Raw genomic sequence first — 27,423 nt, forward strand, 5'->3', positions numbered from 1 at the left:
TTAGAGTTTTGGGGATCCCCCAGAAAACTTTGTCACAGGGATGTCACCCCCACTATGCACTGGATCACCTGTGAAATTTTGTAAAGACTGTGATGTCCAGGTGACATCTTTAAAATGCTGCTCCAGGAGCTGCCCAGCTGAGCTGGGTGCCCAACCAGAATGAGGTCCCGCGATGTGGGGGTGGGATCCTCCCCCCTGCTGTGCACAGGGCGGGTCTGCAGGTCCGGTTAAACTGCAGGATCTGCCTTGGCGGGTGTGCGGTGCACCAGGGACCCTGCACCTCACGAGCTCCCAGGGGAGGTTGGTCGCTGGCCTGTGGAGCACACTTGGGACAGCGAGGCCGGTGGGGACCCTGCCCCCGAGGGGAGGGCCGCTCACCCCAGCATTGGCCTCTGCTGGGCCTCGGTCTTGGCCTGTCAGCACCCCACAGGGTGCCCCTGGGTCCCCCAACCTGGGGATTACTTCTGTTTGTGACACAGAAACCCAGCTGGGCACTGGGTCTTCCCCGTGTCCTCAAATGTTCTGGACGGTTGGATTTCCTCCCAGCAGGAAGGTCACAGAGATGACTCTGGGGTGAAAAGGGGTCAAGATGGGTGATGACCACAGAGGGGACCCTTCTTCAATCTCAGGTTGTCACCAGCATGTGCTTTGCTTTCAGGGACAGAGACCCAGGACCAGGGGTCTCCGAAGGACCTGCAGTTCCCGGGCGTGAAGAGGAAGGTGTCCTGAGTATACTGGGAAGAGAGGACTGTGGTTGGTGGTCAGGAGGTTGGGGGCTCCCTGGTCCTCGGGGACAGTTTCAGGGAGACTCTTCCTCTCTGTGTCTGTTGGCTGAACCCATCCATGTGCTCCCTGACCGCTGGGGCAGCCTCTGTCCTCTGCCTGGGGGCTTTCCTGTGGTCACCCCACCTTGCCCATGGATGGTGCCAAGTATGGGTGGGGAGCAGCACAGAGACCCCCGAGAGAAATGATGCTCCTAGATCCTGTCAAAATAAGACAGTTTTATACTTGTGTAGAATTTTATTTATATTATTTTATTTTTTTATCTTCACCCGAGGATATTTTTTCATTCTTTATTCAGACAGAGCGGGAGGGAGAGAGAGAAACATCGACGTGAAAGGGACACATCGAGTGGCTGCCACCCGCACAACCCAACTAGGACCAGGGACAAACTGCAACCGAAGTACATGCCTTTAGTGAGAACTGAACCCAGGTCTCTCTGGACCGCAGGTCGACACTCTAACCGCTGAGCCAAACCGGCCAGGGCTACCTATGTAGTATTTTTATGAGTTTATTTGAGCCAAACTGACAACATAGGCCTGAAACAAGTTCTCAAATCCTGAGAAGAAGTGCAGTTTATTTTATACATTGTCATCAAAGGAAAAGGTGAAAAATGTTGCATGAATCCATTAGGAGGCGAGAGATAGCATAGCTGGGAAATCTGTAGAATTGGATAAAAGGCAGAACAGAGAAACAGATGTTATTTTTACGTTGGTGGGTCCAGGATACTGAACCTTTACAGCACAGAGTGTCTGCTGGGAACCAGACAACATGAGGGCTCTGTGGTCTCGGCGCTGGTCCCAGAGGCTACGCCTTCAATAGGTCCAGCAAAGAAAATTACTCCGATGAGTCTAAGTGATGTTATCCAAGGTGCATCAGAACAGGGAACAGGGCTCCCTTAAGGTAAAGACTGACCTTTGCGAAGAAAGCTATTGGCTTTGCTTGTGACTACCTGCCATCACCTTCCCAGTTAGGAATTTGTGATCAGACCATCCTGGGCAATTGCTTTTGGTCCCTGAGCTTGTCAGGCCCACCATGTGGCCCCATGAGCTTGTCTGGTTCATTGCACGGCCCCTTTCATATGCAGTCCCTGGAAGAAGAAGGTGGGAGAGAGCAGGCACAGGGAGGGGCCCAGCAGGGCCTGTTGGAGCAGGGGGTGGAAATCAGGCTCCTTCTCTGTCTCCTTAGCCAAAGGCAGGTTTTTTTGAAAAATTATTTTTGTTACAAATGTTTCTCCTTTTTCCCCCATTGACCCCCTCCTCCTGATCCCGCCGCTGCCGCACCCGTCCCCAGCATTGTTGTCTACGTCAATGCATACATGCATATAAGTTCTGCTGTTTATCCCTCCCCTCTCCCTGACCCCCCTTCTCAGGTTTGTCAGTCTGTACCCTACTACTATGTCTCTGAGTCTACTTTGTTCATCAGTTTGTTTTGTTTATTATATACCACAAATAAGTGAGATCATGTGATCTTTGTCTTTCTCTGATTGGCTTGTTTCGCTTAGGATAATACTCTCCAGGTCCCTCCATGTTGTCTCAAAGGATAAGAGATCTTTCTTTCTTACAGATGCATAGTACTCCGTTGTGCATATGTATCACAGGTTTTTTATCCATTCATTTACTGATGGACACTCGGGCTGTTTGCAGATCTTAGCAATTGTAAATAGTGCTGCTATGAACATAGGGGTACATTTATTCTTTCTGATTGGTGGTTCAGGCTTTTTAGGATATATTCCTAGAAGTGGGATCACTGGGTCAAATGGAAGTTCAATCTTTAACTTTTTGAGGTAACACCATATTGTTTTCCACAGTGGCTGCACCAATCTGCATTCCCACCAGCAGTGTACTAGAGTCCCCTTTTCTCCACATCCTCACCAACACTTGTTGTTTGATGAGTTGCTGATGGAGGCCTTTATGACAGGTGTGAGGTGATACCTCATTGTTGTTTTAATTTGCATCTCTCTGATGATTAGTGATGATGAGCATTTCTTCATATGTCTCTTAGCCATTTGTATGTCCTTTTTAGAGAGATGTCTATTTAGGTCCTCTGTCCATTCTCAAATTGGGTTGTCTTCCTTTTGTTGAGTTGTATGAGCACTCTATATACTTTGAAATTTAACCCCTTATCTGATGTATCATTGGCAATTATGCTCTCCCATACAGTGGGTTGCCTTTCCATTTTGGTGGTTATTTGTTTTGCTGTGCAGAAGCTTTTTAGTTTGATGTAGTCCCATGTGTTCATTTTTTCCTTTGTTTCTGTTGCCTTAGGTGATGTATCAGTGAAAATTTTGCTGCATAAGATGTCTGAAATTTTGTTGCCTACATTTTCTTCTAGGATTTTTAATGGTTTCACAAGCCACATTTAAGTGTTTTATCCATTTTGAGTTTATTCTCATGAATGGTGTAAGTTGGTGGACTAGCTTCATTTTTTTGCATGTAGTTGTCCAATTTTCCCAACACCATTTATTGAAGAGGTTGTCTTGACTCCATTGTATGCTCTTGCCACCTTTGTCAAATATTAATTGAGCATATTGTCTTGGGTCAATTTCTGGATTCTCTGTTCTGTTCCACTAAACAAAGTGATCCCTCTTACTTTGTTCTTCTTTTTCAAGATTGCTGAGGCTATTTGGGGTCTTTTGGGTTCCATATAATCTTTTGGAGTATTTGTTCTGGTTCTGTGAAATATGTCATTGGTATTTTGATGGGAATTGCATTGAATCTAGATTGCTTTGGGTAGTATGTACATTTTAATGATGTTAATTCTTCCAGTCCATGAACACGGTATATGCTTCCAGTTTTTTATATCTTCCTCTATTTCTTATTTCAATGACCTGTAATTTTCTTTTTTTTTTTTTTTTTTTATGAATTTTTATTTATTTTTTTGTTACAGATATTTTACCTTTTTACCCCATTGGCACCCCCCACCCCCACCCCTCCACCCTGTCCCCGGCTTAGTTGTCCATGTCCATTGGTCATGCATACATGCATATAAGTTCGGTGGTTTATCTCTTCCCACCCCCCCACCCCCCATCCCCTCTTCTGAGGGATGAATGACCTGTAATTTTCTGTGAAGAGGTACTTTACTTCTTTGGTTAAGTTTATTCCTAGGTATCTTAACTTTTTTGCCGCGATGGTATATAGGATTGTTTTGTCAGTTTCTCTTTCTGTGAGTTCATCTTGGTGTATAAGAGTGCCATCAATTTCTTAACGTTAATTTTGTATCCTGCTACTTTGTCAAATTCATTGATTAAATCTAGTAGATTCCAAAGCCTGGTTTAAATGTACATTTCCTGTGTGTTTGCAGGGCAGGAGGAGACCTGCAGCCAATGTCAGGTGCTGCACCTAGAACACTGACCAGGCTCCAGAGAGTGGGAGCCCTGGACAGCGGTGGGTTATGACTTCCAGGCTGAGAGACCAGTCGGTAGGGGCCCTGTCACTGTGAGTCCGGGGCTTTCCTACTCCACCCCAGGGCAGGGTGAGCCCAGGGAGAAGACAGACATTGTCCAGAGTATTATGAGTCCAATGTCAGGAGAACTCTCCCTCCAGGAGGAGGTGCTGTTCCAGAGGAGCTCTCTGTCCCCAAGGTTTCAAAGGAAGGGCCTGGCGAGGTCTCTTCTGAGGCTTTTGTGAGAGGGTGCTGGCCTGGAGTGCTGATCCCCAAAATGCCCTATGTGTTTCCCATCACGGCATTTTGTGTTGTATCCAAGTCAGCTTTGTCATCGGCTCTATGTGTCTCCACTGGGACCAGAAGCTGGAGCATCTCCACATGGAGACTCAACCAAGGGACACTGTGGGTTCTTCTGTTAGGGGAGGAAGCCCCCATGGGATCCTTAGCCCCCCACAGATCCTGAGTTCTCCTGTCCCATTCTGCATGGGAAGGTCCCCTTGGTGCTCAGGACACCATGGGCTGGTGAGATGTCTTCGGGGACTACAAGTAGGTGCCCCACAGACCAGGGACTTTGGGGACTGGGAGTCTTCCCCTAATTCCTTTGAGGTCAGAGTGGGCTTTCTCCTCCCTTGGTAGTAACTCTACTAAGGGTTGAGAATCCAGAATTTCTGCCAGGTCAAGTCTCTATGAGAAGAGGAAGGACACAGGCTGAGGCCGGGCCCTGAAGAGATGAGCCATCACTCACACGGTGGGAATGGGGAGGGCTCTGATTTTCTGAGAATAAAGTGGTGTCTGACCCTCACTGTTAGGAGATCCCTGTCCTCCTTCCTGACTGTATGAAGAGTAAAGACCCAGCCCTGGAACATCCCTGGGGACTTGGTGACCTCCTCCCATGAGAACATGAACGCCTTCGTGCCTATAAGGAACATGCTCTGACCTCAAGGGTCACACAGGGTGACAGGCTGCCATTGTGTGGTTTCCCTCATCCATTCATGAGGGTTTACTGAGCACCTGTCATGTGTCAGGCTCTGGCTGTTTCCCTGGACATATGCGGGCCCTGTGCTCATGGAGTTTACCTTGTAACAGAGACAGGCTCTCAGAGAAATCACAGCACTAAGGAGTTCATTCGAATCCAGAGAAGGGGCGTGAAGAAAAAGTTTTGGTGCTTCCAGAGCATGTAGTTGAGTCTCAGCCTGTCTGGAGATCACAGAGAGAACTTCTGAGAAAGTGACCTCTTGGCTGAGACCGGAAGTGTGAGTGACCATTTGCCCCTTGAGGGACAGAGGGTGAGGGGAGGAGCTGCCTGCAGAGGGCTGGCCTTTGGTGGGCAGACGCCTGGCTGGATGGAGGAGCTGCCAAAGTCCTGCGTGAGCAGGGTGGACAGCGAGAAGGACTGTGGACTGATTGATGCTGGTGAAGTTGGGCCCTGCTGGGCTGTGGGTGCTGCTGAGGTGGAGTCAGCAGCTTCCTGAGGAGGCTCCAGGCTAAAAAGTAGCTCTGCCACCATCAGGTGGACAAGTAGAAAAATGTGCAAGAAAAAGTCATGTTACAGTTAGGAATTTCTTTTGAGTTTAGTATTTTCTATGGAACTTATACTTTAAGCCATATTTTATATGTATATAGATAATTTGTAACACATTTATTGAGTTATAGTTGACATGTAATAAACTTAACATGTTATAAGTGTACATTTATTAAACTTTTTCAGATGCATACACCAGACAAGTTGTTACAATGAAGATAATGAACGTGGCTCTCACTCTTAAAGGCTCCTCTTGCCCTCTTGTATCTCTTTATTCTGCTTCTCTCCCACCCCCTCCCCAAGTGTTAAGGAAACTCTCATCTGCTTTCTGTCATTATAGTTTAGTTTGCATTCTCTAGAATTTTCAAAACTTGAATCATACAATGTGTAATTTTGGGTGGAGGTTGGCTTCTTACCATGAATATCTTGAAATAGTTCTTTCTTTTTATCTCTTGGGTTGATTCCATTGTAGAGATGCACCAACTTTGTTTATCCATTCTCCCATTCATGGACATTTGCCTTGTTTCCAATATTAGACTATTGCAAGTAATCCTGCCATCAGCATTTGTGCAGAAAAGTCTTTAACACAAAGAAGTAGGTGCTTGTAAAACCACTAAAGGGATAGAAAAATGGAAGTTAGGGAGTTGCCACAGCCCTGAACCAGAGGTAAAGACACACCTGCTTCTGCACATAGAACTGACAGAGCCCACCCATCAGTCAACACAGTAGCAGAAATAATGGCCCCATCTCTCTTCCAGCGTCCAAACTACACACAAGTGCACCAAGAGGCTGAATTTAATTCACATCTGAATTCTCAATTCCTAGGAGCTAGGAAAAGAGTTAGTGTTTAACCTTTCAGTGCCTCTGATACAGGAGAAAACAGAAAAAGGTGGAGTATTGCTGCCAAGTGCCAACAGACAGAATGTGGCACATTCTGAGTCCACTTGTAGGCTGTGTGACTCTGGGCTATTGACTCTGCCTCAAACAGGCTCAGATTCCTCATGTGATACTGTACAAAGATATTGGTGTTCTTTCCTGGTTCCTAGAACAGAGCAACTAAAATTCTTTTGTCCTGATGAAGCAACTGCTGGTAGGCTGCTAGATAATTGCAGGGTGAGGGAAGGTCACCAAAAAAGACACACAAAGTTCTGATATAAGAAGCTTGGCATTTTCAGCTGTCAAAGTAAGAAATGTTTCAACCTGTGGAGAATTCATATGTGTTTGTTTGAACCCAACTGATGGCAACTGCCAGGAAGCAAAATCTCAACTGATAGAGCAAATGCTCCAGAACAGCAGATGTGCGCCTTATCGTATTCACTACAATCAAAGGAGGAGGAGGTGCAAAGGGTTACATGAAATCCATTGGTGATAGATTAAGAGGGGAGAGAAAACAAAGCAGAAAAATCTCTGAGATTGGGTAAAAAGTAAAACAAATAGGCATATGCTTCTTTTACATCGGTTGGTACCGGATAGTTGGCGTTAACAGTTGACATTATAACAACAACAGTGAGAAGTCCTGTGATCTCTCTTCCGGGGCAGTGAGAGGTCCGGAAAAAAGCACATTACCCTGACATTCCAAAGGTATGTTACTGTCAATGCACAAAGACAATAGACAGCCTTCGTTAAGGTAAAGATGGACCTTTGTCAGGGAAGCTACCAGCCTAGGACAGGACTACCAGCCATGACTCACTTTTAGGTAGAAAATTTTCATTTCAGACCATCCTAGGTGGTTATTTTAGGTCCCTGCGTTTGTAAATCTCACCTGAGCTTGTCAGCTTTAGTATGTGGCCCCTTTTTCATCCACACTTTCCTCTTTTGGTCATAAATGAATTGAAAAGATTCACAGATGGCCAACCTTTCAGTTGGACAATGTGCTCATTCCTAGGATGTCTTAGTGTCAGCGTTCATCTTGCTGAACAATGGATCATTGAGGATGGGGCAAGACTGTAACCCTGGATGGAATTCAAGGCCGAATCTTCTCAAAAGTGAAAAGCAGGTAAAAGGGAAGTAGTCACGTTCCACTGGTCTTCATTAAAAAAACAAAACAGCCCTGGCCAGTTTGGCTCAGCGGTTAGAGCGTCGGCCTGCGGTCCGGAGAGACCCGGGTTTGGTTCCCGCCAAGGGCACGTACTTCATTTGCAGTTTGTCCCCGGCCCTGGTTGGTCGTGCGGGTGGCAGCCACTCGATGTGTCCCTTCACGTCGATGTTTCTCTCTCTCTCTCCCTCCCACTCTATCTGTACAAAAAATGGAAAAATGTCCTCGGGTGAGGATAAAAAAAATAAATTGAAAAAAAAAACCCACTCTGGATCATTTTTAATCTATAACCTACTTTGATACAAGTTTTGCCGTCTGTTTCATTTTTTTGTGTTTTGAATGCAGTATAACATTTACTTAGAGTTTGAGAGAACGATATACACATCTTCAGTTTTCACAATCTGACCATGAGATGGGTTCCCATTCACAATGGCCCATCTGCACTCAAGTGCCATTTGTGGTTAATCTGATATTCACTAGTTGTGCAGTTGGAAATGGTAACCTTAAGGTTTGTATGGAAACAAAGCTGTAAGAACACAATGCTGTATTATACAATTACCATCTAAAATTTCATAGACTAGGAGGACAGTAAGAGTCTCATAAGTAAATTTCCTGTGACTCAGCAGCAGTTATAGAGGTTCATGTTTTTATAGCCACTTCAGTTTCCATTTCAATGAACACAGTAGTACTTGCTGGGTTAGGGTATAAGAATATTCCCATAATTAGGTTCTAGTATTTATATATAAAATTTTTCTCAACATTCCTTTTCCACTAACCTTCTAAAACTTTCCTCCTCCTCCTCCTCCTCCTCCTCCTCCTCCTCCTCCTCCCTCTCCCTCTTCTTCTCCTTCTCCTCCTTCTCCTCCTTCTCCTCCTCCTTCTCCTTCTCCTTCTCCTTCTCCTTCTCCTTCTCCTTCTCCTTCTCCTTCTTCTTCTCCTTCTTCTTCTTCTTTTATTTTTATTTATTTATTTTTAAAAATCCATAGGGTATTTTATTTGAGCAAACATAGGTTCTACAAATCATAAAACCAGATAGATTAATGATGATACACATATGAAAATCAGATTAAAAACGTAGATCATGGTTTTCACTAACTGTCTTGGCATTAAACATGTTATAAAGAAAAAAAAAATACCACCAAATATCCCAACATTTACAGACACAGGTGTTGTCAAAAGGTCTTTCTCTGACTTCAGCAAAGAGAAACCATCCAAAATTTTTTCTTTAACAACAGACATGATTTAACTCTAGTACATGGTATTACTAGTTCTCCTACTGCAGCAACCTCTAGTTTTCTCAAGACCTTTCCCCAACTTTTCTGGAAATGAAATATATTTCCAACCTTCAAATTAAAATGTTATCCTCATAGATATATGTATCAGGTTGGTATATTCATATATATGCTTTCCATTTTCAAGCTAAGCAAAGACATGCATTTAGAGTTTTATTAATGTTATTAAAGCAAAAGACAATCCAACCTAGTATATACCTTCCCATGTAGTGTTTGATACAGAAAACATTGATTTTGACATATTTTTTTTTTATTCAAATACCCTCTGATCTTTCATGGTCCAAGAACATTCAAATAATAAACCAAACAGAAACAGATGTTAAAGACTGGTCTTCAGACATTATAGCCAATAATGCCATGTTTGCCTATGATCTCGCCGATATGAAACCACATCCAGACTTCTGTGGCCACCAAACCAGTAGAGCTTGCTTCACTGTGAGTTGTTTGAAGCTACCAGTCTGAGCACTACTCACTGTCTTTTTCAAGCCCTGAATAGCTGCAGGGATCTCAGCTGGGGTGGGTGGAATCAACTCCACCTTGGCAGGGTGCCAAAACGTGGCCAGTCGAGGTTTCGAGTAAGTGACAGCAGTGTTGAACAGCACAGGGGGCCTTCTCCACGAGGTTCCGCATGAACTGTGCCATGGCTCCAGGACGGACACTCCGCACCCCAACGGCCGGCTGAATGTCCTCTTCTTCTTTGTTAAATTGTAGATAGTATCACAGAGGTCTCCCATTTCCCTCTCCCTCTTGGCCCCCTCTACTCAGCCCCGACACTATTTCTTTGTTTCCCTACTTTTACTGTTTCTTTGTGTTTGTTTCTTTGTATTCATTAAGTCTGTTATGCCTCCCAGTCTTGAGGAAGTGACCTTACTGTAGGACCCAGTGGCACAGTCTCCTTGACCTTCTGAGCTGGGTACTCTAACAATGTCCCTTTTGCCCAGCCGATGTGGCTCAGTGGTTGAACCAAGAGGTCACTGGTTTGATTCCTGGCCAGGGCACATGCCCAGGTTGTGGGCCTGATTCCCAGTGGGGGGCATGCAGGAGGTGGCCTATCTATGTTCTCTCTCATTGATGTTTCTCTCTCTCTCTCTCCCTTCCTCTCTAAAATCAATAAAGAAAAAATATATTTAAAAAAAGAATGTCCCTTTCGTGGGTCATGTGGGCCCTTTTGTTGTATTGGAATTTTGATTGCTTTTGCCCATTATTGGGTGGGCTCGGCCCTCCATCTTGCTGACTCTTCGGCTCAGCACCAACCACATTGTGCCAGCTGTTACACAGGCGCTGACAGGACAAAGCCAGAGAAAGCAAAACTGACCTGAAAACAACACAAAAACAAAATGAAACCACAACAAAAACAACAAGAAAGACTGCAAAAGGAAAAGAAGAATATACTGAAAACATGAGACCAAAAGGATTCGAGGGGACAAAGAAAACAAAAAGAAAACAAAAAGAGCATGAGGCAAAAAAGAATAGAATGAAAGGAGACAGAGAAATCAGGAACAGGAAAGAAAAAACAGAAGGTAGAAAAAAGGAAACGTACACACAAAACACAAACTTTGGATCTGCTATTTGTGGATCTCACTGGATTTTGCTCTGATGTTGTTGAATCTGGCCCCCTGTTGTGTTGGTCTTGGGTCTCCTGGGTGGTTCTCTGGTGCAAGTCAATGTGAGTCACTTTCCCTGCCTGGCCTTGGACAACTTGACTGAAGCCTGACATGGCAGAGCCTCAAGTAGCCTGGTGGGTGGGGTCTCCATAAACCAGAGACGGGTCTGCTTTGGGTCTCTCTCCTTGAATGCCCCTATCCTGAGCTGGTCTCTCTTTCCCCATAAGCTTGGCTCTGTGGAGCGGCTCCTGTTCTTGGCCAGGGTTGCAGGAACAGACTTGGTTTGGGGTGCCTCCCATAGTTTGCAGGAGCGGGGAGGGTATTTCCTCTCCTTCCAGTGCCTTAGCTCTGCCTGGCTTGCTGGCACCCTGATGCTGCCACCTCAAGCAGAAGAGAATAAAAAACTCAAACTAACACTAAATCAATACCTCTTGGCACTCTACTCTTTCAATGCTGCTGGCCCCTGAGGCTGGGGCCTCCTTCCAGCCAGGGAGTCTGACATTTCATATCACCCATCATGCAGCTCAGACCCTCACTGACCTTTCCTTCCCTGGCATATTGCTAGTCATGTGGTAGCTCTCCTTGGAGAAGGAACAGGGGATGAGGAATGGCCTCACGTGGCTCTCATGTGGGCCCTTGCACAACCACTCCCGTAAGCATTAACCCCCCAGGGATAACCTCTAGGCTTCAGCTGCATTTCAACCACAGATGGGGAAAAGCAGCAAAATCAGACAAGCGATCCCAAGGCTGACATCAGGACCAGCGTCATTGACTATGACCCCTGCCCTGGTGCCAACCAATCAGTGGAGGCCACTACCCTGAAAGGACACACTTAGAAAGCTGATAAATATTTTATTGGGATCATCACCTGAGACCACCAAATAAATACCCTCAAGACTGGGGACCCAGCACAGCTCTCTCTCCCAGGGACACATCTTTGCCTCCGCCACCCAACTTCTTCCTCCCAGGGGCACTACCTTTACCTTTCCCCGCCTCTAAGCTCCAAAGACCCTTCTTTTGCTTCTGTAACTTGTTTCCTGAGCCCATTCCTTCTACAGCTCACTTCTTCTAACTCTGTGACTTTATAAACTTTCTCTTGTAGGGAAAAAAAAGAGTATCATTGATAATACAAAAGTAATCTTATACACCTTTAGCAATTATTAACAGTTGGGCTCTATATACAAGTTTTGAGAAAAGAACAAGTACAATTTTATTATGACTAATTTTAGCAGAAAGGTAAAGACAATCAAACTAATTAATTTCAACATTAATTTGTAGGTATACAGGTCTTGTCATTGTCTTGGGATAGCTGTCTATCTTTGATGTCAGTTGTTTTTCATCCTTGAGAAGTCTTCTATTGATGTAGAAGTCAAATGTCAGGGACAGAGGCAGATGTCCATTCGTGATTAGTCAACTGATAAGGTCCCTTCAAACAATGTTGGAGAGAGTCTTTAACTGATATGTTTCCAATGAACAATATAGATTGTCATCTCTGAAGTATTTGTCTCCTGGGAGCATACCTGTGAAATAAATGTCACTAATTTATCAGTCTGTATAAGCTGCTTAATAAGTTCTTGATAATAATGCAGAATGTCTCCTATTAGTAAGGTTGATGTATATGTCCCTTCATCTAGGTGCATAGGGTGACCAGTGACTATTGAATGAGGAGAAAAGGTATGTGCTTATCAAAAGAAGTTGATTTTAAATTGAGGAGCACTATAAGAAGAGCTTATGGGCAAAGAAGATTAAAACCTTCTGAATATTGAGTTTTACTTGTATCATTTGTATGGTCCACGAATCCAGAACACTGGGGTGATAGGCACAATGACAATAATGTAGACTAGGCTGAATGTTACTAACAGATTGCATTATTTGCCCAGTGAAATGACTTCCCCAGTTCCTGTAACTCAGATGGAATTCCCCAATTTGAAATTATTTTTTCCAAATAATAATTTAGCTTCCACTAAGGCTGTTGCTCTCCTGCAGGGGAATGCCTAAACACAGTGAGAAAAACATTCAAACTGTAACTAGCACATATTTATATTTTTGAGCTGGTGGCGTTTCAGTAAAATGCAATGACCATACCTCAAATGGATCTAAAGGAAGTGGGGAGTGTCCTTGGGACCCATGGAATAATATTTCAGGGTTATGTTTGGACACATAGAACATCTGCTGTATGCTTTACAAGCTACAGTAGGAGAACGTTTCCAGTAATATTGTTTACTTCATGAAATCATCATTTTGGGACCCCAATGTGTTATCTCATATATATGTTAAAGAATAGGTAAATGACCTGGAGTCCGCCATGTTGGGTCTCGTGGGTCGTGTGGCTGCAGTCTCGTCCTCCAGGGCCTTGCGGGGACTCAGCCCGTCAGTGCCGTTACCTCAAGCTCAGCTCTTACTGGGGGCCGCCCCGTCAGTGCTCCAGCCTGCCAGGGACTATGCTGCCCCAACATCTCCTTCGCTGGCACTGCCACTGGGCACATCGTGGCCGTCATCAGTGCAGTGGTGGATGTACAGTTTGATGAAGGACTACCACCATCCTAAATGCCCTAGAAGTGCAAGGCAGGGGGACCAGGCTGGTTTTGGAGGTGGCCCAGCATTTGGGTGACAGCACAGTAAGGACCATTGCCGTGGATGATACAGAAGGCTTGGTAAGAGGCCAGAAAGTCCTGGATTCTGGTGCTCCAATTAAAATACCCGTTGGGCCCTGGCCGGTTTGGCTCAGCGGTTAGAGCGTTGGCCTGCGGTCCGGAGAGACCCGGGTTCAGTTCCCGCTAAGGGCACGTACCTCGGTTGCAGTTTGTCCCCGGCCCTGGTTGGTCGTGTGGGTGGCAGCCACTCGATGTGTCCCTTCACGTCAATGTTTCTGTCTCTCTCTCCCCCTTCCTCTCTCTCCCTCCCACTCTATCTGTACAAAAAATGGAAAAATATCCTCGGGTGAGGATAAAAAAATAATAATAATAAAAATAAATATATAAAATACCCGTTGGTCCTGAGACCTTGGGCAGAATTATGAATGTCATTGGAGAACCTATTAATGAGAGAGGCCCCATCAAAACCAAACAGTTTGCTCCTATTCATGCTGAGGCTCCCGAGTTCATTGAGATGAGTGTTGAACAGGAAATTTTTTGGTTACTGGTATCAAGGTTGTGGATCTCCTGACTCCCTATGCCAAAGGTGGCGAAACTGGGCTCTTTGGTGGTGCGGGAGTTGGCAAGACTGTAGTGATCATGGAGTTAATCAACAGTGTTGCCAAAGCCCATGGGGGTTATTCTGTGTTTGCTGGTGTTGGCGAGAGAACCCGTGAGGGCAATGACTTATACCACGAAATGATTGAGTCTGGTGTTATCAACTTAAAAGATGCTACCTCCAAGATAGCACTGGTGTACGGTCAGATGAATGAACCACGTGGTGCTCATGCCCAGGTAGCTCTGACTGGACTGACTGGGGCTAAATACTTCAGAGACCAAGAAGGTCAAGATGTACTGCTCTTCATTGATGACATCTTTCGCTTCACCCAGGCTGGCTCAGAAGTGTCTGCTTTATTGGTCAGAATCCCTTCTGCTGTAGGCTACCAGCCAAGCCTGGCTCCTGATATGGGTACCATGCAGGAAAGGATCACTGCTACCAAGAAGGGATCTATCACTTCTGTGCAGGCTATCTATGTGCCTGCTGATGACTTGACTGACCCTGCTCCTGCCACTACCTTTGCCCATTTGGATGCTACCACTGTGTTGTCCCGTACCATTGCTGAACTGGGCATCTACCCAGCTGTGGGTCCTCTAGACTCCACCTCTCGCATCATGGATCCCAACATTGGTGGCAGTGAGCAGTATGATGTTGCCCGTGGGGTGCAAAATATCCTACAGGATTACAAATCCCTCCAGGACATCAATGCTGTCCTGGGTATGAATGAATTTTCCGAGGAGGACAAGTTGACTGCGTCCCGTGTATGGAAAATACAGCCTTTCTTGTCTCAGCCATTCCAGGTTGCTGAGGTCCTCACAGGTCATAATGGGGAAGGTGGTACCCCTAGAGGAGACCATCAAAGGAGTCCAGCAGATTTTGGGACCATGTCCTAGAACAGGCCTTCTATATGGTGGGACCTATTGAAGAAGCTGTGGTAAGAGCGATGAGCAGAGGACCCCAGCACTCTTCCTCCAAGCTGTTCCTCTCCTTGTCCCTAATCCCCAATCTCAGTTTTCTTTGTAAGCCACCTGAGAGCCTTGATTGAAGACATTGTTCTGTCTGAAGAGTGTTTAAGGTTTCCAATAAATGTACATCCCTCAAAGAAAAGAAAAAAAGAATAGGTAAATGAATCTCTATAGACGAGATTGGTTTCTGATTGGAACCAGATCTGCTTGTTGGATCAAAGATTCTTTCTTTTTTTTTTTATTCTCACCCGAGGACATTTTTTCCATTTTTTGTTCAGGTAGAGTGGGAGGAAGAGAGAGGAAGAGACAGAGAGAGAGAAACATCGATGTGAAAGGGACACATCAAGTGGCTGCCTCCTGCACAACCCAACCTGGGCAGGGGACAAACTGCAACTGAGGTACGTGCCCTTAGCGGGGACCGAACCCAGGTCTCTCTGGTCTGCAGGCCGATGCTCTAACCACTGAGCAAAACCAGCCAGGACAATTCTTCCTTTTTGTTGTCATTTCCTCTTTTCTTCTTCTGCCGCTGTCCATTGGAACTATAAAAGAGAGTCTTTTATTGCTTTTCTAGTAAATAAGGAGCATTCTCAGCTCTAAATAATTTAGCTGTTTAATGCTGCCTCTCTAATTGAAGCATCTAACTAAATGATTTCCCTTTGCTTTCATGGTGACAGCTTTGGAATGTTCTGGAATTTTGATAATTGCCAACTGTTTCAATTTCTATATGATAGCAAATAATTCTGCAATCTATTTTCTAGTCTTTAAAAAATTTTTTCTTAATTGATTTCTAGAGAGAGAGGAAGGGAGAGGGAGAGAGAGATAGAAGCATTGATGAGAGAGAACATCGATTGGTCACCTCTTGCATGCCCTCCACTGGGGATTGGGCTCACAACCTGGACATGTGCCCTAACCAGGAATGGGACCAGTGACCTCTTGGTGCATGGGTTGACAGTGAGCTCTAACCACTGAGCAACACTGGCCGGGCTATTTTCTATTCTCTATGAGTTGCCCTTAGAAAGTTCAGAAGACTCACTACTTCTACAACATTCTTGAATTGTGAGCTACACCAAGGGCATAGCTACCGTTTGTGTAAATATTGGCTGTTTGGTTTTTGGTCAATTGACAAGCCTGGGTTAGATCAATTAATTCAGTTTGTTGGGCAAATCTTATTTAGGTAAATAAGAACTTTCAATTATGTTCAACATGGAAGTTATCGCATAACCAACTCAGTAACATCCCTGTTCATTTTTCAAAGAGCCAGTTGTAAATCAAACTAAGTATTATCAAGGAGTTTCCTGCAAACCAATCCTAGAAAAAAGAAGGTGGTCAGTGGGCAAAATGCAATTGTGGATGTCTTTTTTTTTTTTTTATCCTCACCCAAGGACATTTTTCCATTTTTTGTTCAGATAGAGTGGGGGGTGGGGGGAAAGAGAGAGAGAAACATCGACGTGAAGGGACACATCGAGTGGCTGCCACCCGCATGACCAACCAGGGCTGGGGACAAACTGCAACCAAGGTACATGCCCTTAGCAGGAACCGAACCCGGGTCTCTCTGGACCACAGGCCAATGCTCTAACCGCTGAGCCAAACCGGCCAGGGCTTGTGGATGTCTTTATCCTGCAAGGAAGTTAGCAAAGTTTCTGGGTTAAGACTGTTACATTGAGTTAATGTAATATTAGGCTCAGAAAGCAAGAGTCAGTTGACTGACAGAAACGTTAAGTGTGAGGAGAATTCAGTGGGGATTCAACAGAATAAAGAACATAAACAAAAGAGAGCTCATAACTACCTTTCTGTTTGCATATATATCTATAGCAGAAATGGCTGTCATGCAGAGAGGGAGCCCTTTGGCTACTGAATCTAATTGTTGATTATAATATCCTATAGGTCTATGATTATTCCTATGTTTTTAGTTAAAACTTCCAAAATATTTCCTTTATCTTCATACATAAAAAGTTATAAAGTTTGTAATAACAGTGTTCCAGAGGGAGGGCTTCAGATAATCCTTTAGAGATTTTAACTTGTTTCCCTTCTGAGTTCCACTTAGTTGGATCAGGTCAATTTGACTTTAATAGAACATACAGAGGCTCCACCATTAATGAAAAATTTGGAACCCAATTGTGACAATATCCACTCAAACCCTGAAATCTTCTAAGTTGATTTCTTGTTTTGGGAAGAGGAAAAGATAGGATTCCTCTGAGTCTTTCAGAATTCATCAGTTGCCCATCTTGAGATATGAGATAGCAAAGGTATTTTACTTGAAGTAAGCAAAATCGAAACTTACCGTGGAGAACTTATGTCATTGTTTAGCTAGATGTTGTAATAGGTAAACTGTGTCATTTTGAAAGTCTAAAATATCCTAGAGCATAAAGGTAAAGCATCTACATATTGGATTAGAGTGGAGTGTCTAGGAAATGTGACATCATTTAAATCAGCTTTTAGTATCCCAAAGAAATCTGTGGAACTCTGTATATTCCTGGGACATTTCAGTCCCAGGAAATTGGAGGTCTTCCCAGGTAAAGGCAAAAAGATAATGAACTGTTTGTTTCTACTGAAATGCTGAAAAAATATACTACATAAATATATTACTGAAAAAATATAGGCATGGGTAATAATAAGGTATATGAATTTAGAACAACAGGATGGCTGGGGATAACTATCTTATTTGCAGCTCTGAGATCCTGGGCAAATCTCCATTTTTTTCCATTTGTTTTTTTTTACTGAAAAGATAGGAGAATTACAGGAGTTATAGGTGGAATTATAAGTTTTCTTCTGTCTTTCTGGATAGATTAGTTTGCATTTTCTAGAATTTTATATAAATGGAATTGCATAGTATGTTCTCTTTTTTTTTTTTTTTCTCATTTTTCTTTTTATTCCTCACCTGAGGATATTTTTCTGTTTATCATCAGATAGAGTGGGAGGGAGGGAGGAGGGAGGAAGGGAGGGAGAGACAGAGAGACTGAGAGAAAGATCGATGTGATAGAGCCACATCAACTGGTTGCCTCTCGCATGACCCAAACAAGGCTGGGGACAAACTGCAACCGAGATACGTGTCCTTGACCAGAATCAAACCCATGACTCATTGGTCCAAGGGCCAATGCTCTAACCGCTGAGCCAAACCGGCCAGGGCAGGAATTACTCATTTTAAAGTGAACAATTCAATGTCAGTTAGTGTAGTCACAATGTTGTGTGGCCACTGCCACTACCTAGTATAAAAACATTTTCATCACCTCAAATAAAACCCTGTACCCATTGAGAGGTTGCTCCCCTGGAAACTACCAATGTGAATTCTGTCTCCTTCTCTTTCTTGTCCCCTGTTCCATGTTCCCTGCCAGCCTGTATATCTAGTGCCCACTTGTTCCAATGTCAGGGCACTAACCTGAGTCTTCAAGACCTTATTCTTTCTCCCAAGCCCGTGTCTCACTCCTCATGTCCACCTAACTCTGGGAGAATGGCACCCCCTCCCCAAATCACCACACCAGCCCCAATGGCTCCTTCCTCAGCTGGTAGGTTAGCACCTATCTCATGCTCTTCGGCCCCAGCATCAGCCTTCACAAAGAGAGCCCGCCTACATTTCACCCCTCGGTCCCACTGAACTCATAAAATGACTAACACCCCCAAACCTCCCAGGCTGTACACTTTCTTATCCTGACTCTGACCGGATCCTATTCCTCCACAGCCCCCTTCTACGCCCCCTTCTTCTTACCCACAATTCAACTTTGGCCAGGTCTCCAAAAATTTTAGCCAAGGACCCCAGAGGCCACAAGGAGCAGCAAACAATACAGGATCACAGAAGAGATTTCTTGCCCGTTTCCCAGCTTCTGGCTGTGGACTCCCTAAGGTCAAGCGCGTGGAGTTTGCCATAACAAAAAGAAAACAAAGAATGAGGACATCCATCTCTGCCCTGAGCTCCAGGTCATGGAGGGCCTGGAACAGGATGGCCTGCGGGTGGCTGACGTGACAGGGACCTGAATGTTTACCAGAGCTGTTGAGTTTAAGGACAAGATATCTTTTAAAATCTCTGTGATCTTTTTCCTTGAACATGCAGTGAAAATGAATGCGGGACGAGAACACAGCTGATGGTGAGGTTGCAGCAGAGGTGGTCCTTGCATGTGGGCACATCTCTCAGAGTCTGGGACAAAGGCCACTCCCAGGCAACTTGAGGCCCCAGAAGGATCTGGGCTGTCGGGTCATCTCCTGCTGTGGACGCCATGTTAGAAGCAAGGGATGAAAATTGGAAACGTTTATTGGGAGGACTGTAACCAGATACAGAAAGAAATTGGAAGATTAGAAAATAAGGTAAGGATTGGCCGTGTGAACAGGATGACAGGATCAGCTGATGACGGTAGATGACGTCAGAGTAAATCATGTGTCAGGGAAATTTAAGGAGGCAAGAAAGACTTCATTCAAGACCTTGCCCTAGAGCTGTGAGACTGAACTCAACACCCCTGACACCAAAGGCTGGAGAGATTTTAAGAACAGGGGAAGGAATCATAGGCATCTGCGTTTGCTAACTGGCTTTCCACAAAAGAAAAGAAAACCTCTCATGATATCGTGACAGGAGGTTTCTATTATTTCTTAAATTATTATTATTATTTTTAATCCTCACCTGAGGATACATTTCTATTGATTTTAGAGAGAAAGGAAGAGGGAGAGAGAGAGAGAGGGATAGAAACATCGATTGGTTGCCTCCCACATGTGCCCCCAACTGGGGATTGAATTCACAACCTTGGTATGTGCCCTGATCGAAATCAAATCCACAACATTTTGATGTACGGGACAATGCTCTCACCCACTGAGCCACAATGGCCGGGGCACAGATGCTTTTTACATCTTGGTTGTGAAGGTCCCTACCCAAGTTATGTTCCTACCTCCCTTACAGACGGACACAAGAATACCAGGAGGATTGAATTTTAAAGAGATGGGCCCAAAGTCTCTAGACAGATATTCTCTGGGTCACAACACTGGTAAGAAGCTTTTAAGGCTGATGTATATTTCAAAACAGTTGATAAAGCATCTGCAATTTCAAATTGTAATTACATTTCTAAAGGAAATGCCCTTAAAATGTGGAAGTCAGAGGCCTGCAGTCAAGAAGAACCTGTGTAGAGGTTAGTGACTGAGGGAACATGAAGGCCCCCAGGTCATCACCAAACTGCTTTCTGCACAGTGGAGGGAAGCACAGCTAAATCCTTTCTGCCAAGACCCAGTTTCAGCTCCATCCGTTCCTGCGATTTATAAACAGGTGCTAAATAGCTGAGAGACCCTGAACGGGGACAGGCTGTGATCTCCAATAAGGCTATTTTTCTGGAGTTTTCCATGGAGACATTCCCTTTCTCTCTACAGTCACCTTCCCTTTGATCAAATGTCATGTCCAAGGAAGAAGAGTATTCTTGATCCTACAACATGGCTGGTGTCCCTCGATTTGGCCTGATTAGTGACCTAAGTGCAGAAGAACTGACGTTCACCACATCGTTGGCTCTGATGCAAGTTTTTCTACGAAACCTACAATGGGAGTTTTATCAGCCTCTTGAGATTAGGAAGCCTCCCCCTCACACTTCACCTGCAGTCTCCCTGGCTTTGGGCGATGTCCTCATCTCCAAGAGATGCCAAAATACCCATCAGGTCGAACTTAGTGCCATAAAAGATGAGGTCATTTCTAATTCAGAGGGCATCAGTTTGAACTAAGACATTTGAGCCAAAACCTTGGTTGTATTAGCAACATTTCCAATTATGTTCTTTTAACAAAGAGTACAGTGTCCTACTAAATTTATGCAAGTAAGTCTATTGCCGCTAAATAAGAACACTCGAGAGGGCTTTAGTAATTTTTTTGGAGAAATCCAACAGTTAGACCAAGGGTCAGTCTTGCTATTCAAATGGGTGTCCTCTTGTCTATCTCTGTTGTCCACGACAGTGTCCAGGTATCCTCCACATGTCTTCCTGGAAGAGGGACAGGGCTCAGATTCCTGTGAGTTTATCACATACTCCCACTTGTCATCACATGGCCACTGCCCTTCCTGTGGAGAACTCGGTGTCACCTCCACTGTGGAGATGGTGCAAATGGGACCAACCAGAGATGGGATCTGATGTGAAATGTTATCTTAAGTAAAAAAGAATGACAACGTCAGCTCACAGATTTTAGTATTTATTGATTCAATGCAAGTCTTCTAAGTACTTTCCACCACTACAGCAAAGCTATGAAACAGGTGAAAAATGTTTTTTTTTTGGTTTAAGACCAAGGAGGAAGGGAGGAAAGTCGCTAGTAATTCACATCTAGCTCGACGGGCGCACTTTCAATGGAACTTATGGGGTTGGAGACTTTACACTGGTAGTTCCCAGAATCCTCTCTCCTGACAGGGTCTATTGTGAGGGTTTTGTGGTCGTCGGAGAGCTTCATCCTGTCGTGTCGAAGCGTCAGATGCTCAGCATTGAACAACCAGTGGGTGGAGAGCGCATCTGTGTAGCAGGTCATGACCACGGAGTCCTTCTGTTCTGTGACTTCGGTGTTGGTGGCTAGGAGGGTGGGCATTCTCACAGGCTCTGTGGAAAAACAGAGGAATCGAGTAATTGAGAGTGGGCTTCAGACCTGAGACCATGCCGCTTCCTCAAAGATCTCACCCGCTTACAGTATACAGTAAGCTCTATAAAATGTGCCAGAGGATGGTTCTGACCTCTGCACGACAATTGTCTTTGTTCAGGTGACAATGTGTAAAAAGAGAGCTGCTCCTGTTCTCTGATCCCGGATCACACCAGAGTGACCCCTGACCTCTTCCCATGGACATCTTTGTATTCTCAGCTCAGAGAACCACTTCTCAGCCAACGTGTTTTATAACCTTATTATCAGGTAAAATTATTTTCTCTTGCGATTTTATTGATCTTTTCCTAAAACTTTCTTTGCTTCAAAAAAGAGCAGGTCCCACTTATCATGTGAAATTTTATGTAAGGCAGACTTATCACCTCTGTCCTTCTCTGAAGCCAAGAGAACTTTACAATAAGTGAGAAGGCATTTATTTCTCAATAAATATTTTATTAGGCAATAAAGATTACCCAACCGTGTCTTCATGACCTTGGATCTGGAGAAGTTTCATCTAAAAGATGTCTCAGTTTGAGCCCTGGCCGGTTTGGCTCAGCAGTTAGAGCGTTAGCCTGCAATCCAGAGGGACCTGGGTTTGGTTCCTGCTAAGGGCACGTACCTCGGTTGCAGATTGTCCCCGGCCCTGGTTGGTCGTGGAGGTGGCAGCCACTCGATGTGTCCCTTTCACATCAATGTTTCTCTCTCTCTCTCTCTCTCCCCTTCCCACTCTATCTGAACAAAAAATGGAAAAATGTCCTCGGGTGAGGATAAAAAAAAAAAAGATTTCTCAGTTTGAACAAGACTTAAAAAATTTTTTTTTCTTTATTGATTTTTAGAGATAGAAGGGAGAGGGAGAGAGATAGAAACATCAAAGAAAAAGAACATTGATTGGCCGCCTCCTGCATACCCCTCACTGGGGATTGGGCCCACAACCTGGGCATGTGCCCAGACTGGGAATTGAACCAGCAACCTCTTGGTGCATGGGGTGACACTCAACCACTGAGCCACACCGGCCAGGCTTAAATAAGACTTTATTTCCTGGCCTATGGATTGAACATTGCCATGAAGCAAATCGTTAGAGAAAAGTGGATATAGTTTTAACAAAAGAAAACTTCTCGATAACGCAATACTCCATAGAGACACACCAAAAACATTACTAAGATCATGAACAAGACAACGATGCTGTTTTCCCCACTAATTTAACACAGTACCAGATGTTTGGCCAGAACAGTCAGACAAGGAAATGAAATAAGAAGTGTCTAACTTGGAAAGGAAGAAGAAAAATTTTCTCTTTGAAAGACAAAATTCTAAAAACTCAACCCCCCATATGAAAATGTTAGAACTAATAAATTCAGCAAACTTGCAGGAGAAAAAAAAATCAACACTGAGAATCATTTCCATTTCTTTGTAACAACAAGGAACAATCCCAACACAAAATTAAGGAAACTATTTCATTTACAATAGCATCAGAAAGAATATAATACTTAGGGATAAACTTAACCAGGGAGGTGGAAGATGTATGCACTGAAAACTAGCAAATGTTACTGAAAGAAAGTAAAAAAATAAATAAATGGGAAGACATTCATGTGCATGGATTTGAAGACACTCAACTATCTACATATTTGACATAATCCTTATTAACATCCCAAAGAATTTTTTTTCAGAAATAGAAAAGTCCATCCTAGAATTCATATGGAATTTCAATGAACCCACAAGTAATTGTAATGAACTTACAAAAGAAGAATGACATGGCAAATCTCACACTTCCTAATTTCAAATCTTACTACAGAACTAAAGTAACCAAAATAGTATGAGATTGGCATAAAAACTTCTGGTCATCAAAAGACACAATCAAATGGTTTAGACAAAGGAGCCAAGATTGTTCATTGGAGAAAGGACAGTCTTTATAACAAATGGTGTTGAACAGCAACATCTACCTGCAAACAATGAAGTGGACCATTGCTTTATACAATAAATAAATGCAACTCAAAATTGATTGGATCTTTGAGATAATACTAAAGACTATAAAACTCTTATAAGAAAATATAGGGGAAAATGTTATGACATTGGGTCTGGCAATGATTTCTTAAATATGACACTAAGAACATGAGCAAAAAGAAAATAAAAATTTGATAAATTAAATTTTCTGAAAATGAAAAACTTCTGTTCATCAAAGGACATTATCGACAGAGTGAAAGATGACTTATGGAATGAGAGAAAATACTTTGCTAATCATACATAAGATGAGGGGTTAACATCCTGAATACGCAAAAGACTACAGCTCAACAACAACAAAACCAGATAATTTGATTTAAAATGGGCAAAGCATTTGAATACATATTTCTCCAAAAAAGAAGAGATTTAAAAATAGCCAGTAAGCACATGAAAAGAGACTCAATATCATTATCATTAGGAAAATGCAAATTAAAACTATTGGGGTCTCAGCCCCTGCAAAGACAAGGAGCCTGTCCTGTGTGGCCAGAATTTTAAAGACTCTGCATCCAGGTTCCAAGCTCCGAAGAGACTTTCGATCATTCACTTATTCAATCACCATATATTTCATCTTAATTCATCAAAAGCAACTGGGTGTTTGTTACTGGTCCCTGAGCGGCTGCAGGTGTAGAGTGGACAGTGAGCAGGCCAAGCCCTTCCCTTCATACCCAGTGGGAGTGACGCCAACACCTCAGGAAACAAACCAGTGATTTCAGGTCCAGGGCCGGGAGCTGGGGCTCGGCCACCTGAGGGGAGGCCTGGGCGCTCCAGCACTGACTCCCTGTGACTGCAGGCAGTTCGGTTCTAGGTAAGAATTAATTAGTCCTCCATTTGTTATTACTTCCCAGAACAGAATGTACCCCTCTGAGCTGAGGATGCCTAAGGAGAAGGATCTGAACCCATGGGTGGTCTAGGGATGCACTGACACCTAATGAGGCCCCTGGGGGTGGAGAGAAGATGGGGCTGTGGCTACAGACAAACCTCGAGTGACTCTGGTCAGCTGCTCATGGTCTGTGTGACTCTGCTTTGGCTGCCAGGTTGTCATTGCATTAACTGTAAACTAGTCACAGTATCTGACCTAAGTCCTCGAACAGGGAAGCTGCTCAGGCTCAGATAAGAGAAATTTGTTCTTTATCAACTCCAAGAGAGAATCCCCAGGGCTGATCCCTGGAGGCTGAGGAGCTGCGAGGGCCATCTTCTGTCCTCTGTTTGCTTCAGGTTCGCTGACTTTTCTTTGGACTCTCCTAAATCCCCCAGAACAATCAGCCAGTGATCTGGAGATCTTGTCTGGCTGTGGTCTCCACACACAGTCTCAGGGGAAGGACCAGGCTCCATCCCTATCCACATGTAGCTTTAGGGGCTGAGCCCTGGCTCGTGAGCAGCTCAGGAGCCTTGCGACTCGGGCACTCAGGAAACTTGATTTAACTCTGCCCTTCCCTGGAGGCCACACCCAACCGGACACAGGTCCCCCGGGGTCCCTGGAACCAGGAGCCCTGGGACAGGAGCCTGAGGAGGGGTTGCCAGAGCTGAGTTCTCTGTGAGGATCCCACAGGGCTCCTCATGCCAGGCCCTTAGAGAGCCCTGCACGGTCTTGCTCAGGGTCATGGTGATGGGGAGGGGCCCAGGGGCTGGACCAAGACTGGTCTCTTTCTGATGAGTTACTCCCATCAGACTGGTCCTTCTCTCTGTGGTGAACGTCTGCAGGGGTCGCATCTGGGAAGAGAACTGTGAGCTTAGGAAGTATCTCCACTGTGTGTGTCCTGCATTAAATGCCCAAACCAAACCTGGGATATGATGCAGAGACAGATGGAGGCAGAGTCCAGGGCTGTCAGTGCTGCATGTGAAATGGAATTCACCCCACCCCACACCCAGAGGTAGGAGAGAAATTACTCACGGTATACATTGAGATGTCCAAATCCAATTTCTTTGTTTGAATCGTGAAGGTAGGCTATTACAGTGTAGATTCCTGAGTCACTCAGGTCGACCTTGTTTATGATCAGGGATCCTTCAAGATTTGCTACCTGCCGGCCGTTGTATTCAGGACCTGTTCTGTATCGTCTTATGTGCCACGCAACAGATACAATAAAATGTCTGTAGTCGGTCTTTAATCCTTTGTACCAAACGAAGCCTGCAGTTCTGGGAGGTCTATTGAGCATACGTAGAACCACAGTTTTCCCTTCAGCAGTATTGATCGACTGAACACTAAGTTGGGCACTGGCGGGCGGACTCCAGAAGATTAAGAGCGAGACTAGGAGGGAAGAGAGAAATTGGTCAATATTTGGATCTATGTATTGGGGTGGAAAGATGAGGCCCTGGACCCTAAGCATTTCTTTTTGTATCTCAGGCTTGGTCTGCGTGTGACTTTGTGTGTGCATCTCCTGTGGTCAAGGTCATCAGCATGGCCATTATTACTTTAGCACCTCTGAACCTGTTGTTCTTGTTTGTTTTGAATACTATTCCCCATATGTCTGCCAGGCTCACCCCTCACAGCCCTCAGACCCCTGCTGACACTCAGGGGAGCCCTTGGGAGACACCTTCCCTGACCACCTCCTCTACAGACCCTCTGACTCCACTCTCCCCCTGTCCCTGCTCTGTCCCCTTCATGGCACTGTGGGTACCATATGTCCCCTCTAGATCTTCTCTTGTCTCTTTTCTCTGCATAGAATGTGATCCCCACGCAGGCAGGAGATTTTGTGACCTTGTCCCCCAGGGCCTGCAAACACCTGTGGATGGATGAATGATGTCCCCACATCCTGGCTGTAGTTTTCCATTTCTGGGGTTGGTGCTAAGAACAACGTTTAGTGCCCCTGGTTAAAATCTTTCTGGTGTCTCCCAACATAAATTGCTGCTGTTATGGTCAGTTTTCAAAATGCAATACTTAGTGATGAATCACTTATTGAATGGATGGCAACTGATGTTCTCCTGCCTCTCACCACTTCCAGATCTGGGGATGTTTTTGTTGCTGAGCCCCTCCCCCATCCTGCTGTGCTCCCCTATTCTTTCCCTCAAGTCCAAAAGAGAAGCCCCCAGTCCCCGCTCACAGCACTGTTTTCTCCAAGAGATCTCTGCCAGTCTCTGTCTCCCCTCCTCCCGTCCACCCCCAGGGTCGTCCCCTTCTTACCGGCCAGCAGGAGCCCCTGCCAGGGGACACGTCCTCTGTGGGCAGGGATGGGGGGAGATGCCATGGTGTCCGCTGCCTGCTCTGTGTGGGAGAGGAGCTCGGGGTCCAGCCAGGCTCACAGGCACCTCTGTCCAGACTTTGGGGTCTGCTGTCGCTCTTCCCTGTGCACTTAGCCTCCTCCTGGGGCAAGATGTTATATTTGGTCATGTAGGTCAGGGCGGGGTCTGTGCCCAGGACCCTCCCTCTCCCACCCTCATTACTGCAACCCATCCCCTCCTCCCAGGTTACTGTGCCTCTATGTTTTCCTGGAAACTGGTGAGGCAACTGAACACACACACACACATATACATACATACACTCACACACACACACACACACACACACACACACACTCACATGCTGTGTTCAGAGAAGCACTAGCCTGGGGCCTTCAGGTCCCGGCATTGCCCGGGGCTCCCTGTCAGGTACGCAGTAGCCTCCCCCACAGCCCTCTCTCTTTCACCTTTGATGTTTCCCTTCAGAGGTGGAGTTTGGGGATCCCTCAGAAAACCTTGTCACCCCCGCTGTACACCGGATCACCTGTGAAATTTTGTAGACTGTGATGTCCAGGTGACATCTTAAAAATGCTGCTCCAGCAGCTGCCCAGCTGAGCTGGGTGCCCAACCAGAATGAGGTCCCACGATGTGGGGGTGGGATCCTCCCCCCTGCTGTGCACAGGGCGGGTCTGCAGATCCGGTTAAACTGCAGGATCTGACTTGGCGGGTGTGCGGTGCACCAGGGACCCTGCACCTCACGAGCTCCCAGGGGAGGTTGGTCGCTGGCCTGTGGAGCACACTTGGGACAGCGAGGCCGGTGGGGACCCTGCCCCCGAGGGGAGGGCCACTCACCCCAGCATTGGCCTCTGCTGGGCCTCGGTCTTGGTCTGTCAGCACCCCACAGGGAGCCCCTGGGTCCCCCAACCTGGG

General features: G+C 45.2%; 1 protein-coding gene and 2 pseudogenes across 1 annotated transcript; 1 reads left to right on the forward strand and 2 right to left on the reverse strand.

Annotated features, from left to right (window-relative positions):
- Nucleotides 1-9,349: 9,349 nt before the first annotated feature.
- LOC118638263 lies at nucleotides 9,350-9,658 on the reverse strand (annotated as a pseudogene).
- Nucleotides 9,659-12,925: 3,267 nt separating this feature from the next.
- LOC118638922 lies at nucleotides 12,926-14,857 on the forward strand (annotated as a pseudogene).
- A 6,173-nt stretch (nucleotides 14,858-21,030) lies between these two features.
- LOC118638923 (carcinoembryonic antigen-related cell adhesion molecule 21-like) lies at nucleotides 21,031-26,522 on the reverse strand. Its single transcript, XM_036275067.1, has 3 exons — nucleotides 26,459-26,522; nucleotides 25,232-25,585; nucleotides 21,031-21,311 (listed from the first exon to the last, which is right to left on the reverse strand). The coding sequence occupies exons 1-3, from the start codon at nucleotides 26,520-26,522 to the stop codon at nucleotides 21,031-21,033; spliced, it is 699 nt and encodes a 232-aa protein (XP_036130960.1).
- Between the last annotated feature and the right edge of the window lie 901 nt (nucleotides 26,523-27,423).

The sequence above is a fragment of the Molossus molossus genome, unplaced genomic scaffold (genome assembly GCF_014108415.1).
Source record: "Molossus molossus isolate mMolMol1 unplaced genomic scaffold, mMolMol1.p scaffold_m16_p_21, whole genome shotgun sequence".
NCBI lineage: Eukaryota > Metazoa > Chordata > Mammalia > Chiroptera > Molossidae > Molossus > Molossus molossus.

What these genes read in the sequence shown, in the direction of transcription:
- LOC118638923 (XM_036275067.1), bottom strand. Translation starts at nt 26,522, where the DNA reads ATGGCATCTCCCCCCATCCCTGCCCACAGAGGACGTGTCCCCTGGCAG. An exon ending in GCAGGGGCTCCTGCTGGCCG is followed by an intron (nt 25,586 to 26,458) that starts GTAAGAAGGGGA and finishes CTTCCCTCCTAG; the next exon opens with TCTCGCTCTTAATCTTCTGG. An exon ending in TGGACATCTCAATGTATACC is followed by an intron (nt 21,312 to 25,231) that starts GTGAGTAATTTC and finishes GTTTTTCCACAG; the next exon opens with AGCCTGTGAGAATGCCCACC.